Genomic DNA, 17558 nt, shown 5'->3' with positions numbered 1-17558 from the left:
AAGATTCTTGACGGATAATTCCAGCATCTTTGTCATGGTGCTTATCGGTTCTCAAATGAATTGAGATTTTCTTGTTTCTTGGTACGGCAAGTAATTTTGGCTTGTATATTGGATATTTTGAGTGTTGTGTATGAGATTCTGTTTCCTATTTAAATATTCTGTTATAGGAGGCAGTCAACTGACTTGTTTAGGTTCAGCATACATGACTTTCACTTTTTTTAATAATAGATTTATTGAGTTAGAATTTACATACTGTAATATTCGCCTGTTTAAAGTGTACGATTCAGTGGTCTTTAGTAGATTTAGAGAGTGGTGCAACCATCAGCACTACCTAATTTTAGAACTTTTCATCACCCCACAAAGAAACCCTGTACCCATTAGCAGGCACTCCCCATTTCCCTTACCCACCAACTCTGCTAATCTAGGGAACCACTAATTTATTTTCTCTATGAATTTCCTGTTATGGATATTTCATATATATAGAATCATACACTGTCTGGTCTTTTGTCGCTGACTTCTTTCACTTAGTATGTTTTCAAGTTTCATTCATGTTGTAGCATGTATCAGTACTTGATTCCTTTTTATTGCCAAGTAATATTCCACATTTTGTTAATTCAGTCATCAGTTGTTGGACATTTGAGTTGTTTTCACCTTTTGACTATTATGAATAATGTTGCTATGGATTTTTGTGTACAAGTTTTTTTGTGGACGTAGGCTTTCATTTCTCATGGGTATATACCTAGGAGCGAGCTGGCTCACTGCTGTGCTGAGATTTGAAGACCAGGTTAGCTTCCAAAGCCTTGGCTGTACTATTCTGCTCTTTCCTGCTTGTCTGATACCTGGAGACCATTTGGAAACCCAGGTGGTGTTCCATACCATAGTTCAGTTCTACAAGTTTTTGCTGTTGGCCCTGATCAGTTTCACATGTGGGCTGCTGGAGAGCGTGCCCAGGACTTCGTATACAGATTTAAAGGATCCTGTTTTCACCTTCCTCATCTTTGTAATCTCTTTCCATTCTCTAGTTGGGAGGATGAGGGGTGCTGACTCTGCTGTCATTTGCTTAGTGCCCGGCAGAGATGGTCCACCCCACAGTCTCTGTGGCTGCTGCACCCCCAGTGATGAAGGACAGAGGTGCTGCCTCTTTGCTGACATTTGCTTAGTGCAGGATGGGAATGATGGAAGGGACTCACCCCCTCAAATTCCCCCAGTAGGGAGGGGGAGCTACTTATTATTTTTATAGGTAAAATATGAGCATTTAAAAAATAAAAGCATTGTGTAAATTAGAAACTTTCAAGTTGATTCTCTGTGTCTCTTAAAAAAATATTAAATTTAAGAGCATTTTCCATGTTATGATGTATTAAGTTTAATGCCAGGCTTCATTTATATTGACAGTATAATTATGCTAATAGTGAAATTTTTTCTAGAAAATAGAATTTATTATTCTGTTTCATCTAAGAGTAATAGTAATAACATTAAAACTAAATTATGAGTTAACTTAAATTTTGAAACTTATGAGTTTAGAGGAGAAGTGGTTTAATGTGGTGGAAAAAGCTTTTACATATATTACCTTTTTATTGTTGATGAAAATCATGTGAGGATACTGTTATTCTCATTTTCAGTGGGAATAGAGAATGAAAGACGTGAAGCAATTATTCATGCAGTCTGATAGCCACTAGGTGACAGATGAGTTGCCAAATCACGGCTGTTTGGCTCTTTTTCCATATCAAGGCATCTTTTACTCTTCAATAAGAAGTTTCTCTGTAGTTATAAACTCGTAATATTGGGGATTTCCAAATAGCAGAGGTTACTGAAGATAATGAGTTTTGGTAGCAAACTGAGAGGGATTTGCCATCTCTTTTGGCCAGCCTGCCGTGAACTTTACATGGATGTGCTGCTTTACTGACACTTGATAAGCTTCATCTCATTACAGTAAAAAAAATCTTATGAAATGAATACTATTGTTACAACGATTTTACACACAAGGAAACTGAGGCTTAGAGAGGTTGAGTAACATACTCATTAAGTGGGCAAGCTGATTCTTGTAGCTTTTCTAAAGTTCTGCCTGTTTCTTTCAGTTTCTCAGTCATGTCTTTTTCGTTCTTCACTGAAAAGAGAATGTTGTTCTCCAGAGTTCTTACTTGTTCTTTACAAAATTAACATGAGTGGGTGCATTTTACAGTACACAAAGTCAGCAAACGAAAAGTCTAAGCTTATCAAACAATTCTCTATGATGTAGCAATATTTTATTTATTTCCAAGCTTGTTGATTATTTGAATGTGTATTATAACCAGAGTTTTTAAAGTCAGGTTCCTGGATGGGCTGTGAGTGGTTGGTGAATCCTCAGATTTGTATACAAATATTATTTATATGAATTTTTCTAGGCAGGGGGTATAACTTTTACGAGATTCTCAAAAGTGATCTCAGATCTCAAAATCCTAGGAATCACTGTGTTATATGAGACAAACTCAAATAATGGTCACTGTGTATGTACGATTAAAAAAATATTTTTTTCAACACATGCAGTGATCTCAAAAATAGTTTCTTAATTTATTTTTCAAAAAAGCTTAGGAAGGGGGCCTGCCCCGTGGCATAGTGGTTAAGTTTGGTGCACTCCACTTTGGTGGCCTGGGCTCATGGATTTGGATCCTTGGCATGGACCTCCTCCACTCATCAGCCATGCTGTGGTGGTAACTCACATATCAAATGGAGGAAGATTGGCATGGATGTTAGCTGAGGGCTAATCTTCCTCAAGAAACAAAAGAGGAAGATTGGCAACAGAAGTTAGCTCAGGGTAAATCTTCCTTAGCAAAAAAAAACAAAAACAAAAACAAAAATCTTAGAGGGGCCGGCCTCGTGGCCAAGTGGTTAAGTTCACGCACTCTGCTGCAGGCGGCCCAGTGTTTCGTCAGTTCGAATCCTGGGCGCGGACATGGCACCGCTCATCGAGCCACGCTGAGGTGGCGTTCCACGTGCCACAACTAGAAGGACCCACAACGAAGAATATGCAACTATGTACTGGGGGGCTTTGGGGAGAAAAAGGAAAAAAAAAAAACCTTAGAAAGATTATATCATGAGGATAAAAATGTTTCTCTATTATCGATTGCTCAAATAATCTGAATATCTCTATATTATATGTAGATACATACAGACACAATGTATATTCCTATATATTTCTATCCATATATACACCCGACGAATTTTGATAGATATGTATCAGAGTGATGTGAGTGCTCCATCATCCTCTCTCTATGGCATGCATCATCACTTTATATGCTCTACATTTATTTGTTCTTTGTAGATTGTCTTCCTTCTTTCTAGAACTATGTTGTCCATTATGGCAGTCACTAGCCACATGTGGCTATTAAAATTAGTTAAAATTAAAATTTAAAAGTTCACTTCTGTCTGGCACTAGCCACATTTCAAGTGCTCAATAGCCACATGTGCCTAGTGGCTACCATATTTGACAGTAAATATACAGAACATTTCTATCATTGCAGGAAGTTTCGTTGGACAGCATTGTTCTAGAATGTAAGGTCTAGGGTGGCAGAGACTTTTTTTTACTTTGTTCTTTTCACTTTTTATTTTAATAGTTTTATTGAGATATAATTTGCATACCATAAATTTCACCAGTTTAAAGTATGCAGTACAATGGTTTTTAAAATATGGTTACAGAGTTGTGCAGCCATAACCATAATTTTAGAACATTTCATCATTCCGTAAAATATCCCTTGTACCCAAGAGTAGTCACTCTCCATTCTCTTCCCTGCTCCCCAGCAATAGGTAACCACTAATCTACTTTCTAGATTATTCCCCATGCTAAGGCATTCAGTAAGTATTTTTGAATCAGTGAATGACTGTATGTATTTTTTCTGTAGTCCACTTAGGAGAAAGTCAAATTATATAAATATATTTATATCTGTGACTTTAAAAAGTAATTTCTGGGGTATCTTACATAGTCAGTATAAAATCAAACTAATCTTTTACTTTAGATATATGAAAATTAGTTTTTGTAGTGATTTTTCTGGGGTATTTAATCATCCTGAGTTATCAAAGCACACTATATTTCCCAAAAATGTGTAGTATAGGAACTGTAGTAGGCAAAATTTTAAGTTGGCCCTAAGGACCTTTGCCCACTGGTGTTACTCTGGTGATTATGTTATGTTATATGGCAAAAGGGAGATTATCTGAGTAGGCTTAATCTAATCACATGGGCTCTTTAAAAATAGAGTTTTCTCAGGTTGCTAGTAGAAGAGGAAGCCAAAGATTGGAGGGACGGGAGGATTTGACATACCATTGCTAGTTTTAAGTTGGGGGGGGGCATGTGGAGAGGAATGGAGAGTGATCCCTAGTCACTCTGGGAGCTGACAACAGCTCCTGGCCAACAACTCTCAAGGAAATGGGGATGTCAGTCCTCCAAGCTTGAGGAGCTGAATTCTGTCAACAAGCTGAATGACTTTGGAAGTGGATTCTTTTCAAAAGCCTCCAGAGAAGAGTGTAGCTCAGCTAACTCATCCACTTGAGTCTACAGGGACTCCTGACCCATAGAACTGTGAAATAATAAATGGATGTTGTTTGAAGTTTCTAAGTTTGTGGTAATTTGTTAACATAGCAATTAAAAAAAAATTCAGGAACATGTTTAACAAAAAAATCATTGAAAGAAGTTATTCTGGTTGAGTTTCAATTAATCATATTATTCAGTTAACCAGAAAATTAAATTAAATTAAATTAATTCCTTAAAGAATGGTGGTTAATTGAGTTTTATTATTTTTAACAACAATGATAATGCAGGACTATTTATAAGTTTAGTTTCTTATGAAGCTTTGTGTACCTCTCTTTTCTTTCTTTGGTCTGTCACAAATGATAGAAATTAACACTCTGCATGGTTGGCTTAAGTTTACTAATTACTATTTGGATCCTTGAAAGGAATACGTCCTTGCATTTTAGTTTTCTGATCTATTTGGCCTTATTTGACCCACAGTATACTATTCCATATTCTGAAGCAGTACTTGAGCCAAAAAGTGAATAGGAAACATACGGTATGGACAGCTTAAGGTTTTGAAATGCTTAGTAGATGTGATGTCAGTTTATCCAGAAGGGGAAGAGATTGTCCTTATCATTAGATAGTAGGTGAATCTGAAAAGAATGATAACCATATGGAAGAGACTGTATAACTAAAAAATGTTTGGGTTGTATAATTATCTCAGTGACTTAAGGCAATGTTGAGGAAACAAATACGTTAATAAGCTGAAATTCTCATATTTGGGAATATCGTTGTTAGAATTTCAGACTTCATTATCAGTTGAGAAATAGGCCTAGAAGTCAGATAGATAATGGCTAAAATATTAGCTTTATCAGTATTGATATGGAGAAATAACTTTCATGTGTGGCCGTAATGGGCTATCTAATACTTCACTTCAAAATTACATTTACCTGCAGGCAGAGTTAGGCAACTGCTGGTCCATATTTCCGGGCAGGGCCCTTATTGCATGGAAGAAGGTAGGCAGAATGCATCCCGTCTGCCTAGAATTAGCTGAGCCTTGCGTGCCTGGTTTTTTCTCCTTAACTTACCAATCAGAAGCCCCTCTTTCTCCACTGGGGAAGAAGGAGGGAGTGAGATGTGAGGAGAGAGGCCAGGAGCGTCACTCTAATTAAAATTCCTCCCCATGGAAACATGAGGAGTGGACAATATATTCTCTCTCGCCATCAGTAAAAAAAGAAATGAGTACAACCGAATCAAATCTCTTCAAAATGAAATATCTTGCCTGGTAACTTAATTTCTTCCTTCTGTCTCTGCAGCTTCCTTGCTTGGAGTGGAAGTCAGTTGACATTAGCTATATTTAACATGGCCAGAAATCTTGAAGTAAATGCCTAGTTATAATATTTGGACCACAGATGCTGAAATATTTGAATGAAAGTCTTCTGAGTATGCAGAATAGCTGTTGTCAATTCCAATATAATTTATCCACAGATAAGTATTGACAGACAATAGCTGAAAAGTTAAAATACTGAAAGCTTTTCTGTGTTAGTCTTAGTAACGTTCATCCTGAAGGCACTGTTCTGTCCTGGCAACAATTTGAAGCCTGGTTGAAGATAAGATTGGGAAAGATTTGAATGGGAATACAGTTATTTTGAAGGATCATAGACAAAGGCTCTCTTTATTTGCTGGAGGAGAAACGATGACGGACTTACCAGTGGCATTCTACCAGAAGTCAATTGTTTTCTACTCCAAATCATGGGGAAAGTGTGGGATAAATAGCGCCTTCCTTTGATATCAGACTCAAGAGCAGACTAATGAGCACATACTGTTTGTTATCACTGGGGCCGATCTGTAGAGAGATTGTAGTTAGTGTGGGCTGATGGCCAGTTCAACTAGGATAGCCAGCTTGGTGAGTGTACTTTATGGGAGAAAAGTATTGACTAATAAAGTCAGTTCCTCTGTCGCTAGGGTATGATTTTTACAAATCAGTGATCTCCAAAGTGGGATGGTATCCAAGATGACTTACTGGAGTGTAGGAAGAAAATATTAGGACTTCTGTTAGTAGTATTTTTTTTAATTTTGATTTTTAAATTTATACTTTATAGTGCACAAAATTTTAGTTTAAATAGTACGTGTTTATTTACATGTAAATATGTATATAAATTTGAGTTATATAATAAAAATTTTTACTGATAAAAGAGCATGATAATTAAGGTTTGGAGACTAATACTCTAGTAGATGAGGTCACAAAGACTTTTATTAGGGCTCAGGTGGACAGAGAATGCAGACTTGGGAGTGAGGGATGCAGGGTGCACTGTGAAGGAAACAAGAAGAAATGCAAGCTCAACACAGTGTAATACAAAAATGTGTCAATGTGCAGAGAGGAAAAAAATTAATAACAATGAATATTATGTAGAGGTCCTCTTCATTAATTTTTTTAAAAAAGAAATCAATAAACTGTTAAATAATAGTTTAATTAAACACACTGTTTTTAAAAAAGATTTCCACATGAGGGTGGTTTACAAAGATGACCCTGCATAAAGACTATCCTTGAGTGGATCCGACTATTCCATGTAGAGTAGTTATGCTGGCACTGAAACCATCTTCTTTGATAAACAGGATTTATTGTTTCAGAGACTTTGGAATATTAAAACTATTGAATTTTCTTATTTTTATAATGTCTCAATCAAGTTTCATATTCATAGCTGGGATAGAGAAGAGCAATTCAATTGGTCTTATTTTAGTTCTGTTTAATGTCTGTGCTGGATTTCTTGCATTTAGTAGTGGCCACTCCTGTGTTATGAACAGCCCAGTGTGCTTGTTTGCTCAGGGACTCTGGGTTGGGCAGTTTCAGCCAGATGAGACATTTGAAGGCATATGGGCACGTGGCAGGCATCTAGATAGGAACTGGCAAACTTTTTCTGTAAAGGGCCAGATAGTAGATATTTTAGTCTTTGCAGGCCAGATGGTCTCTGTTGTCACTACTCAACTCTGTTCTTGTAGCATGTTAGCAATCTTAGACGTACGTAAACAAGTGGATGTAGCTGTGTTCCAATAAAACGTCATTTACACAAACTGGCAACATGCCATTAGTTTATAGAGTCCTGATCTAGATTAACATGTCAATATGGTTCTCAATTTAAGAACAGGAATGCCACAAAATTTAAAAATTAAGTTAATGTTTGAAACTTAGAAGGCATTGTTGAAACAACATTAGAAATAGTAGTTATGTAAGAAGCCTGTTTTACCTTTCAACTAGCTGAACTGTATGCTTCCTAGTTTCTGGAGATCTCTACCGAGTTGGGATGTAAGGGTATTAGGAGTAAGAAGTGAAGAAATAGATTGAAAACTAGGTATTTATGAAGTGTAAGACTTCTCAATTTTAGAAGAAGAACCATTTCAGATTGTGAAGATGCCCGAAGGGTGTAATGGGAGTGTTTTGCTCAAGTGGCATGGAGATGAAGGTTCTTGAAGTTGAAGAAGAGATCAGGAAACTACAAAGGGAAAACTACTCTTTCCTTATTGTGGAAGTGGCAGGGGCTTTTCCTCTTTACTCCTGTCTCTTGGTGGTAAAGAAGGATTTTCGATCCCTTTTATGTTGGTTGGTGTCAGACTCCCCACGTTTCCAGTGGAGAGGAAATGGCACAGAGGAAACCTCTTTGCAGTAGGTGGAGGCCAAGGTAGGCTTTTGGTAGGGGCTTTAGTGCTAGAGATGGGGATGAAAGTAGAGAAGGAATTCAGGGGCTATGGTGAGTAGAGTTTTCTTTTAAGTCTATGTAATTGTGCCCCTGAAGTCAAAGAGGATGGCACAAAGTGGGGGGTTTCCATGTACCCATATTGTGTAGCCTAGCAGGAAAAGCATAATAGTTCCTTCACATCACCTCCTTTAGGTGGGAGATAAGGGCTATAGTCGTTGCTTCTAGAGTATATGTTTCTTTGGAGGAGGGAAGATAGCTTTTTTTTTTTTTTTTTAAGATTTAAAAAAAAATTTTTTTTCCTTTTTCTCCCCAAACCTCCCCGGTAGATAGTTGTGTAGTTCCAATTGTGGGTCCTTCTAGTTGTGGCATGTGAGATGCTGCCTCAGCATGGCCTGACAAGCAGTGCCATGTCCACACCCAGGATTCGAATTGGTGAAACCCTGGCCTGCAGAAGCTGAGTGCGAGAACTTAACCACTCTGCCATGGGGCCGGCCTCAGGGAAGATACATTTTAAACTAAGGGACAGGAGTTGGGATAGGACAGAACTGGATCAGTTGGAGGAGTAGGGTTGTAGAGAAACAGAGGGATTTGGGGAAGAGAAACCCCCAGTGGCAGTAGAGAGAAGAGGTGGTTTCCTCATCTGCAATTTGGGAGGTTTATTCTCAGCTAGGAAGATGGATTATATTGTAGCTATTTGCAAAGCAGGGATGCTTCTTCGTAAATTGAATATCCAGTTTTATTTCCTTTTAAAAAGGGCTATATATTTCTTGATTTTGTATTAAGGTGCTTTTTGAATATGCTATGTTTCTATTCTTGCTTTATGGAAGAAATTGAAATAGAAGTGGCTGTATAGGGTTATGGAAAAAATTAGGGTTTTCTTTAAAATTAAGGCTCTAAACTGTTATCACATAGGCTTGATTTATGTGTGATAGTTTGTATCAAGTTCAGCCCTGACTTTGGAGGTTTTTACACTTTAAAGTGTACCAATATTCTGATTTTGTTACAATTATGGATTAGAAACTAGGGAGAAGGATTTCTTAATGGACCCTACTAATCTAAGCCTGGCTTAGATTCCTCAGTAGGATAGGATAAAAGGAAACTGTTATACAGGATTTCCACTTTTATTACTTTGCTTTTTGAGAGAATGGAAATAGTATATGATTTTGAGATTGTGGTAAAATTTCTAAAACTTTATTGGTATTCTCTATTTGTTGAGACATTATTTTCCTAGTTTCCATTAGCTCTTTGTCCGTGGCTTCCTTTAACTCTTCAGCATATTTAAAACAGTTGATTTAAAGTCTTTGTCTAGCAAGTCCAATGTCTGTGTTTCCATAGGGACAGTTTCTGTTAATTTCTCCTGTGAATGGGCAGTACTTTCTTGTTTCTTTGCATGCTTTGTAATTTTTTTTGGAGACTGGTCATTTAACTATTATAATGTGATAACTCTAGAACTCAGATCCTTCCCGCTCTTCAGGGTTCATTTTTGTTGCTTCTGTGGGTTGTAGTTGTGTATTTGTGACTTTTCTGAATTATTTTTGTGATGATTGTATTCTTTGTCTCTAAAGTCTCTGTTCCTTTAGCTTCTGGTCAGCTAGTGTTTTGACATAGGTTTCCTTGAATGCCTGGAGCCGAGTGAAAATGAAGGACTCTCCCAGTCGTGGCAGATTGGCTCTATTAGGGCACCACTTGAGTGCTTGGTCAGGCTGTGTATGACTCTGCCTTAGCCTTCACTTCCTTCTTGCTCAGAGTCTAAAAACTAGCCAGAAGTGAAAGTGTAGAGTCTTCTCAAGTCTTTTCTGAGCACGTGGTCTGCCCTGGCTTCCCATGCTCCCATGTTCCCATGTATACATGTGGCTCCCCAAATTCCACTGTATAGGCCCACACACTCGATAGCTTTTCACTACCCTAATTTTTCAGAGTCTCTCTCCCCAGTTTTCAAGGAATGCCTTCTATATAGCAGCTTTTTTGTCCTGAAAGTGTTTCATGTTAGGCATGGGATGATTTTCATACTGAATGAGCAAATGATTTTGTGAATTAAATGCAAAAATATTAGGTAAATTTAAGTTGCTCAAGGTATTAGTGCAATTAAATTTATGGGTTCCCTCCTTGAACCAATCTGGATAACTGTTAAATGCATCTTCTCTATTCTTATAGCCACTCTCATGTGAATTACCCTGTATGGTCTCATCTCTAGACATTCCCCATTGATCCCCTGAGTGACTTGCCATTCCCCAAACTTATCAGGCTATTTCATGAGCCTCTAAGTCTTCAGACATCTCTCTCCCAGGAATACTGTTATATGTTATTCTTTTTATATACTGCTAGATTAAATTCGATAATATTTTGTTTAGGACTTTTGTATGAGGGATAGTTGTAATTTTCATTTCTTCTTATGTTGGTTTTTTCAAGTTCTGCTTTTTAAAGAATTTTTCCTTTTCATCTAAAATGTCAAATTCATTGATTGGAAGTTTCTTAATGTCTTATTCTTTTTATAGTGTTAGTAATGATGTCCCTCTTTTCTCCCTGCCCCAGTACATAGTTGTATTTTTTTTTTTTTTGAGGAAGATTAGCCCTGAGCTAACTACTGCCAGTCCTCCTCTTTTTCACTGAGAAAGCCTGGCCCTGAGCTAACATCCATGCCCATCTTCCCCTGCTTTACATGTGGGATGCCTACCACAGCATGGCATGCCAACCGGTGCCGTGTCCGCACCCAGGATCTGAACCCGTCAACCCCGGGCCGCCGAGAAGCGGAAAGTGCGAACTTCACTGCTGCGCCACCAGGCCGGCCCCGATTGTATATATGTTTTTTAGTTGTGGGTCCTTCTAGTTGTGGCATGTGGGACGCTACCTCAGCCTGGCCTGATGAGTGGTGCCCTGTCTGTGCCCAGGATCCGAACTGGTAAAACTCTGGGTTCCTGCAGCGGAGCATGCGAACTTAACCACTTGGCCATGGGGCTGGCCCCCTTCTTTTCCTTTTTGATAATGATAATTAATATATATTTTTTCTTGATCAGTTCTGTTAGGGGGTTACTAATTTTATCATTCTTCATAAAACCAACTTTTAGTTGTGTTAATTTTCTTTATTGTGTGACTGTTTTCTATTTCAGAGATTTCTGTTCTTTGTTATTCTCTTATACTTTCTTTTGGTTTAATTCACTGTTGTTTTTCTAGTTTCTTAAGCTGTAACGTTGGATAATTGATTTTCAGCTTTCTACTAGACACATTTAGAGCTATAAATTTCTCTCTGAACAATGGTTTAGCTATTATGTATATTATGTATACATAATGTTATGGTATATTATGGTTTTAGTATTATTTGATTAAAAATATTTTCTAATTGTTCTTGTGACTTAGAAGCCTGTTGCTTAATTTCCAAACATTTGGTAATTTTAATTTATGTTTTTTGTGTGGTCACTGTATATGATAGGGCTTCCACTAATTGCATGGCTTTTGGATGCATGATTACTGTAGCCAGTTGTCATTGATTGCGTGAATTGATTTAATTCAGTTCTGGTGTTACTTGTTGCTATGGCTTAAGAACAAGTAGCCGTTTAAAGTGGGTGGAAATTTTCTCGCTGTCAACCCTGGCTTCTAAAAGCCTTTTGAGGCTGAAAGGATTAAAAAAATCTGGGGGTTCAAGGTTCTCAAGTGCATCTACCCAGATGGCACCTTCCTGGGTATCAGGGTTTCACCTCCTTTTAGGGGCACCATCTTTAGCACTGAGGTCTTGTCAGGGCTAAACTTTTTCTGTAGTTCTGCTCCTCTCACAGTCTGGTCCTGGGCCCATTTATCATCCTGATCTACCCTCTGGCTTTAGGAGTAGAGAGTCTCTTTAAATGTTACAGAGTCTCCTGGCTCTTGCGCTATATCTAAAATTGGCGGTTGGTGAACCGAGTCTTATAGGATGTTGGGGAAAGCTCTTCATGGGGAGGTGTCTCACTAGAGGCACTCTGCTGCAGTTTTCTTCCTTCAGCATATCACAGGCTTTTAACAGCAAGCAACTAATTCCACACTCTCTATAATAAGTATTATAATATAATACTTCTCAAATGCTAGAGATATTGCATATGCCTATTGCATTAGTGCATCACCTTCCACTGGTATCCCAGCTCAGTTCACCTCGAGTGAAAGTCTTAGTCATCGTGCTGCTGTAGCATGCTATGGGTTATGACCACTCTGTCTACTGCCCTTAGCGTGGCTCTTGTTGCCATCTGGCCAGTGAGTGGTCCAACCCCAGAATCCCATCCTGAAGTTCTGCTTCCTGGTGCTAACTGTTAGTTTGGTCACCCTCTCTTCTACCACCCTGAAGCAGATCCTGAGACAAGAATTGAGCACATGTAGTGTATTGGGGAGGTACAGGGACACTGACAGAAGTGATAGAGAGAAGAGAAGGAGCCAATAGGAGGTATGTTATCAAGTCAGCCACCACAATGGGTGAATGGAGATTAATCACACAGAGAAGTGCTGGGGAAGAAAATGTGCTTCATTATTATCCCAGCAAAGAGGTAAGGAAGCTTGGGGTATTTACATGTTTTAAACCAAATCATTCATTCGCTAAGGGCTGCCCCTGGGTGGATGTTGATTCACAGGCACTTTCAGCCCATCGTACGTGCAGGAACAGTGGGTTCCAGCAACCAGAGGAGAGCCATTCAACAAAGATGCACTTGCTGGCCTGAGGAAATCAGGCTGGAGTGTATGGAAGCGGTAAGGGGGTCTGAGAGCATATGGGTCTAGCACCGAGGCTGTTGGCTACTACGTAAGACATGTCTATTTTCAGCTATGCAAGATAATACCAAATTATTTGCTAAAGTTGTTGTACTGATTTATTCCTATAAGAATTCTTTTTCTCCACATCCTTGCCAATATTTGGTATTGTCAGTCTTTTTAATTTTAGCCATTCTGTTAGGTGCATATTGGGTATATTATTCTGATTTTATTTTGCATATCCTTGATTATTATTGATTGGTTTGCATCCAATCAGGAAAGAGAATCACATAGTAATTTTAATAGGAAAAGTTTAACGTCGGAATTATTGACCGTAACAGGGATTGAAGTAATGAGAAATTGCCTAGTAAGAAGTAAAGAGAATGCAGGAGAATATAGCAATAGTAGCTATAAGGAGCAGCCACTACTATCCTTATGGCTGAGACAGAGCACTTAAGTAAAGAGCGCCTGCCTCCTGGCCTGAGATCCAGACCTTGTTGGGAGGCCGTGCCTGTGGCTTACTGAAAGGCAGAAAAGGTGCTGTAATGCCGCAAAGCGGAACTTGCTTGACATCTGCCCTTGGAACTTGCTGTGATTACCTCATAGGATGCTGGGGAAAGGGATTCGTGGGACAGCGTCTCACTGGAGGCACTCTGCTGCAAAATTCCCTGAGGGGAAGTGCTGGAGGAAGCTGTTGGTGGCTGGGTGCTGCTGGCCATCATGTACTGTAGGAGCCTAGTGCTGGAGAAGCCGACAAGCTGCAGGAGCTTGTTGAGTGAGTACTTTGGAACTCGGAGGCAAAACTCTTTTCTCCTGCAGTTGCTCCAGTGCACTCTACCGACAAAGACAAAGCGAGCCAGCTTAGCATGATGCCATGTGGCAAAGAAAAAAATATTTAAAGGGCCCAGATCCATTTTCACAGAGTAGGCAAACAGTGGGAATTTTGAGGTGGGAGGCCATGGATAACTGGGCATAGTCTACCCTTTGTTATTCAGCTTCTGTATGCTTCCTTCTGAACACGTGTGAACTCCCCAACCAGCAAACAACACTGTATTTCTACCTAAGAAGATACACTTCTTCCAAGTGAGGAAGTCTCACCCTTTGTCCAAAATGAGGAAACACGCAGTTCCAAGAGTCATTGTATCTGTCATTGGTTATATTAATTATTCTTTATATTCAGTCACAGTCATACCGGATATTCCATTATCTAAAGTCCGAATTGTAAAGTTAGCTTACAACAACTTGTATATATAATAAAAATGTGAAGGACAGAGAAGATGTACATATAACAACAAGTAGAAATTATGCAAAGCTATTATGATCCCTGTTGTTACAGTTTGTTACAAGACCATAATTGGTATTCGTGGTTTCGTTTTTCTACTCCCTGTTCTGTATTTCCCCTGCCCTCAGCTCGAATCTCAGCTCATTGGAGTCAAATTCTTAATTTTGATTATGGTAGTCTTCAGTATTAGAATTTCCCATTATTTTTTTCAAATACGCTCTGTTACTTTTTACAGTTTTAAATTGACTGCCAAAATTTTAAATCTTGTCTTTTTGAACTTAGGAAATTATATTCCTTTTATAGGACACATCTGATAATCTCCATAATTGGAGCATCTTCAGGTTTCCCCATTGTCTGTTGGCTCTTATTTTGTTGTCGTGTATCTTCAGATGCCTAATTATCTTGATCATGCTAGACATTTTATTTGAGAAATTATTGGTAGAAATAACTTGAGGCCTGGGATAATGTTATCTTTCTTTAGAGGTTATTTTTGTATCATCTGTCAGGAGCTTTGGCATACCAGTATTTCTAGTATCACCTTGGCCGGTTGTAAGTCCTAGGGTTTTCTGCCACTCAGACTACTCGTAGCTAGACTGCAGTCCACGTAAGGGCTGGTTTACTTCTGGTACATCCTGACGGTAATAGCAAGTCACTGGGTCCCAAATCAAAGCCTCGTGTTGTTTATTTGAGCCTCTGCCTTTTGTGGGCCATTGCCTCCAACTTTTGTCGCCCACCCCTGAGGCTGCCAAAAGCATTCTCAGCCTTTTTGCTTTTGGCCTGTCTTCTAAATAGACAAATTTCTCCGGAGCAAAAGTAGCTCTGAATGCCTGGCTCCTCTTAAAGAATTTGCAACTTCTGGATCTCGGTTTGGTAGATCTTACCATTTTATTACTTATAAGGCTTTTAAGATTTTAAAATTATTCTTTAGCTTTTTGAGTTGTCTTCAGTGGAGGTTTGTCTGAATTACTTCATCCGGTGTGATTGGAAATGAAAAATCAGGACAAGTTGTTTAACTTGTTATTTTAACTGTGCTTCAGTTTTCTAATCTGTAATGTGGGGTTAAGAATTACTTACTATCTCATAGGTTTTTTGAGATTTTTAAATGAGATAACACATTATGCGCTTACAGTAGTGCCTGACACATAGAAAACGCTCAGTTTATTAAATTACGTTAATTTGAGAACATTGGAATTTGTCTGTTGCTCTTTAGAAACTTTTCCAAGCATGAATTAGCCCCTTTATTTCCCAAAGTAATTTGTAGGGATTATGAAAGACTTACAAATAACTTTCATGCTGACTGCCCTTTCTGTCAACACTGATTTAGGTAATTGAAACTTTTTTCCTTAATGTTTTGAAGACTCTAAAGTATAAGGAAGATTTAATTTTGTTGAAAACTAGATAATGACCCTGATATCTGTGTGTATATGTATGTATATATACCTGTATATGTATGTGTGTATATATACACAAGTGTATGGATATGTGAATATATAAAGACTGATAAGCCCTGATCTGTGTGTGTGTATGTATATATAAATATATAAAGGCTAGATGGGAAGATATTTTAATTATTTAAATATTTTAATTATTTAAAATATGATCTCTTGTTGATAAAATAATTGGGCTAAAGGAGAACAAAATGAAGTAGCATTGGGTTCTTGTTTTAAATATTTTTAAATTCTGAAAATCTGAAGTTTTTCCTAAATATCTTTTTTTGTGTGTGAGGAAGATTGGCCCTGAGCTAACATCTGTTGCCGATCTTCCTCTTTTTGCTTGAGGAAGATTGTTGCTGAGCTAACATCTGTGCCAGTCTTCTTCTGTTTTATATGGGATGTCACCACAGTGTGACTTGAGCCGTGCTAGGTCCATGCCCAGGATCTGAACCTGTGAACCCTGGGCTGCTGAAGTGGAGCACGCAAACTTAACCACTACGCCACTGAGCCAGCCCCTCTTTTTCTTTGTTATGTTTAAAATAGAAGATAATTATAAAACCTTTGATTTACCCTATCTTTAAAATTGATTGAGTTCTTGGACTAGGAATAAAGTAGACAGAGAAAATGATAATAAAAACAGGTAGCTGAACTCAGTAGTGTCTGGTAACAGCTGCCTTAGCAATTCTGGTGCGTGAAAAACAAATACAGTTAACAGTGTAACTCCCCAAAGTGCTATGTACCTATACTCTTGCGCTGTTCCATAGATCTGCATCTTTCAAAGTGCATTCGATCTTCCTTCTTTTGCCTTCATGTAATTTTTGTGCAGAGGAAATGTAACTTAATCTGTTTTAAGCATCAACAGTGAACCCATCAGTGCAATGTTCAGTCTTTCAGTGTGTTTTTCCACTATGTGAAATGAAACCGTTATAATATTTCAAGATTTAAAGATCCCAAAGAAGGTTCTTTTGAGATGTATAGAGAGAGATGGCAATTTGAAAGTTTTCCTAAGTTGCAAATAAATTCTCCCTTGTGGAAATTGCTACATCCTATTCCTTTCGTTTAATATCTTAAATTTTCTTATGCTACTATATGTCTTAAAGTTTCTTTAAGGTAATTATTTTCATGATTCTGTTTTCTAGGTTAACAGAACCTTCTGGATATTTAACTGATGGTCCAATTAACTATAAGTATAAAACTAAATGTACATGGCTAATTGAAGGCTAGTAAGTATACAATTTGGGTTAAATTATTTTATTCTGAAATGATAAAGAAGGTGTTATATCAGTGTTAAAGCACTAAAATATAACAACTTCGTAGTTATATAGATTATTCAATTGCTTATTATTGGAAAACATTATTCACGATATGTTTTTATTTGCAGCTTATAGATATCAGCTTTAATATAAATTACAGCAGCCGTTCACTGTGGTAATAGTTTAATTTTTAGATATATTTTATTTTTGAGTTATGTTACTATGGCATTAAATCAAGTAGGCATTTTTGGCTTGTTTTGAACATCTTGTTATGGAATTTGAAGACTCCGTAGAATGTATAAAAATATTTCATGCTGAATTATGCCATTGGTTCGTACTATTCAGCATTTTAGTTCTAAGGGTGTTAAAAAAAAGAACATTTTGTAGAAGAGAGTTAATTATTGGTTTAGAGGTATTTTTCGATAATTGGGGCTTAAGACTGAATTTGTCTATTTAAACATATTATGAATGGATCATAAATGAATTGATATGAATTTGTTTGAGCCATTTTATGATTTTTAAAGAGTGTATTTGGAAAGGATTTTTTTTTTTTTGGTTATTTTAAAAGCTTTTTAGTACTTAAAAGTTATTAATTCCCTGTGCACTTATGGTCTCATTTTGTTCATTTCTTAATAGTATATCATATTGAGAGATTTCAGTTAAAATTTGAAGACCTTATTAGTGTCTCTAGTTAAGGATTCTATAGAAATA

General features: G+C 37.6%; 1 protein-coding gene across 4 annotated transcripts in view; it reads left to right on the top strand.

Annotated features, from left to right (window-relative positions):
* The window catches only part of ATRNL1 (attractin like 1), a 747612-nt gene that overhangs the window by 14329 nt on the left and 715725 nt on the right, over nt 1–17558 (top strand). For all 4 annotated transcript variants that reach the window (XM_070595739.1, XM_070595592.1, XM_070595677.1 and 1 more), the window contains exon 2: nt 16734–16817. In XM_070595739.1, the coding sequence (XP_070451840.1) occupies nt 16734–16817 (84 nt within the window). The remainder of the gene's footprint in view (nt 1–16733; nt 16818–17558) is intronic.

This window comes from Equus przewalskii, chromosome 1 (assembly GCF_037783145.1).
Source record: "Equus przewalskii isolate Varuska chromosome 1, EquPr2, whole genome shotgun sequence".
NCBI classification, from domain to species: Eukaryota; Metazoa; Chordata; class Mammalia; order Perissodactyla; family Equidae; genus Equus; species Equus przewalskii.
This window is presented reverse-complemented; position numbering and strand designations above follow the sequence as displayed.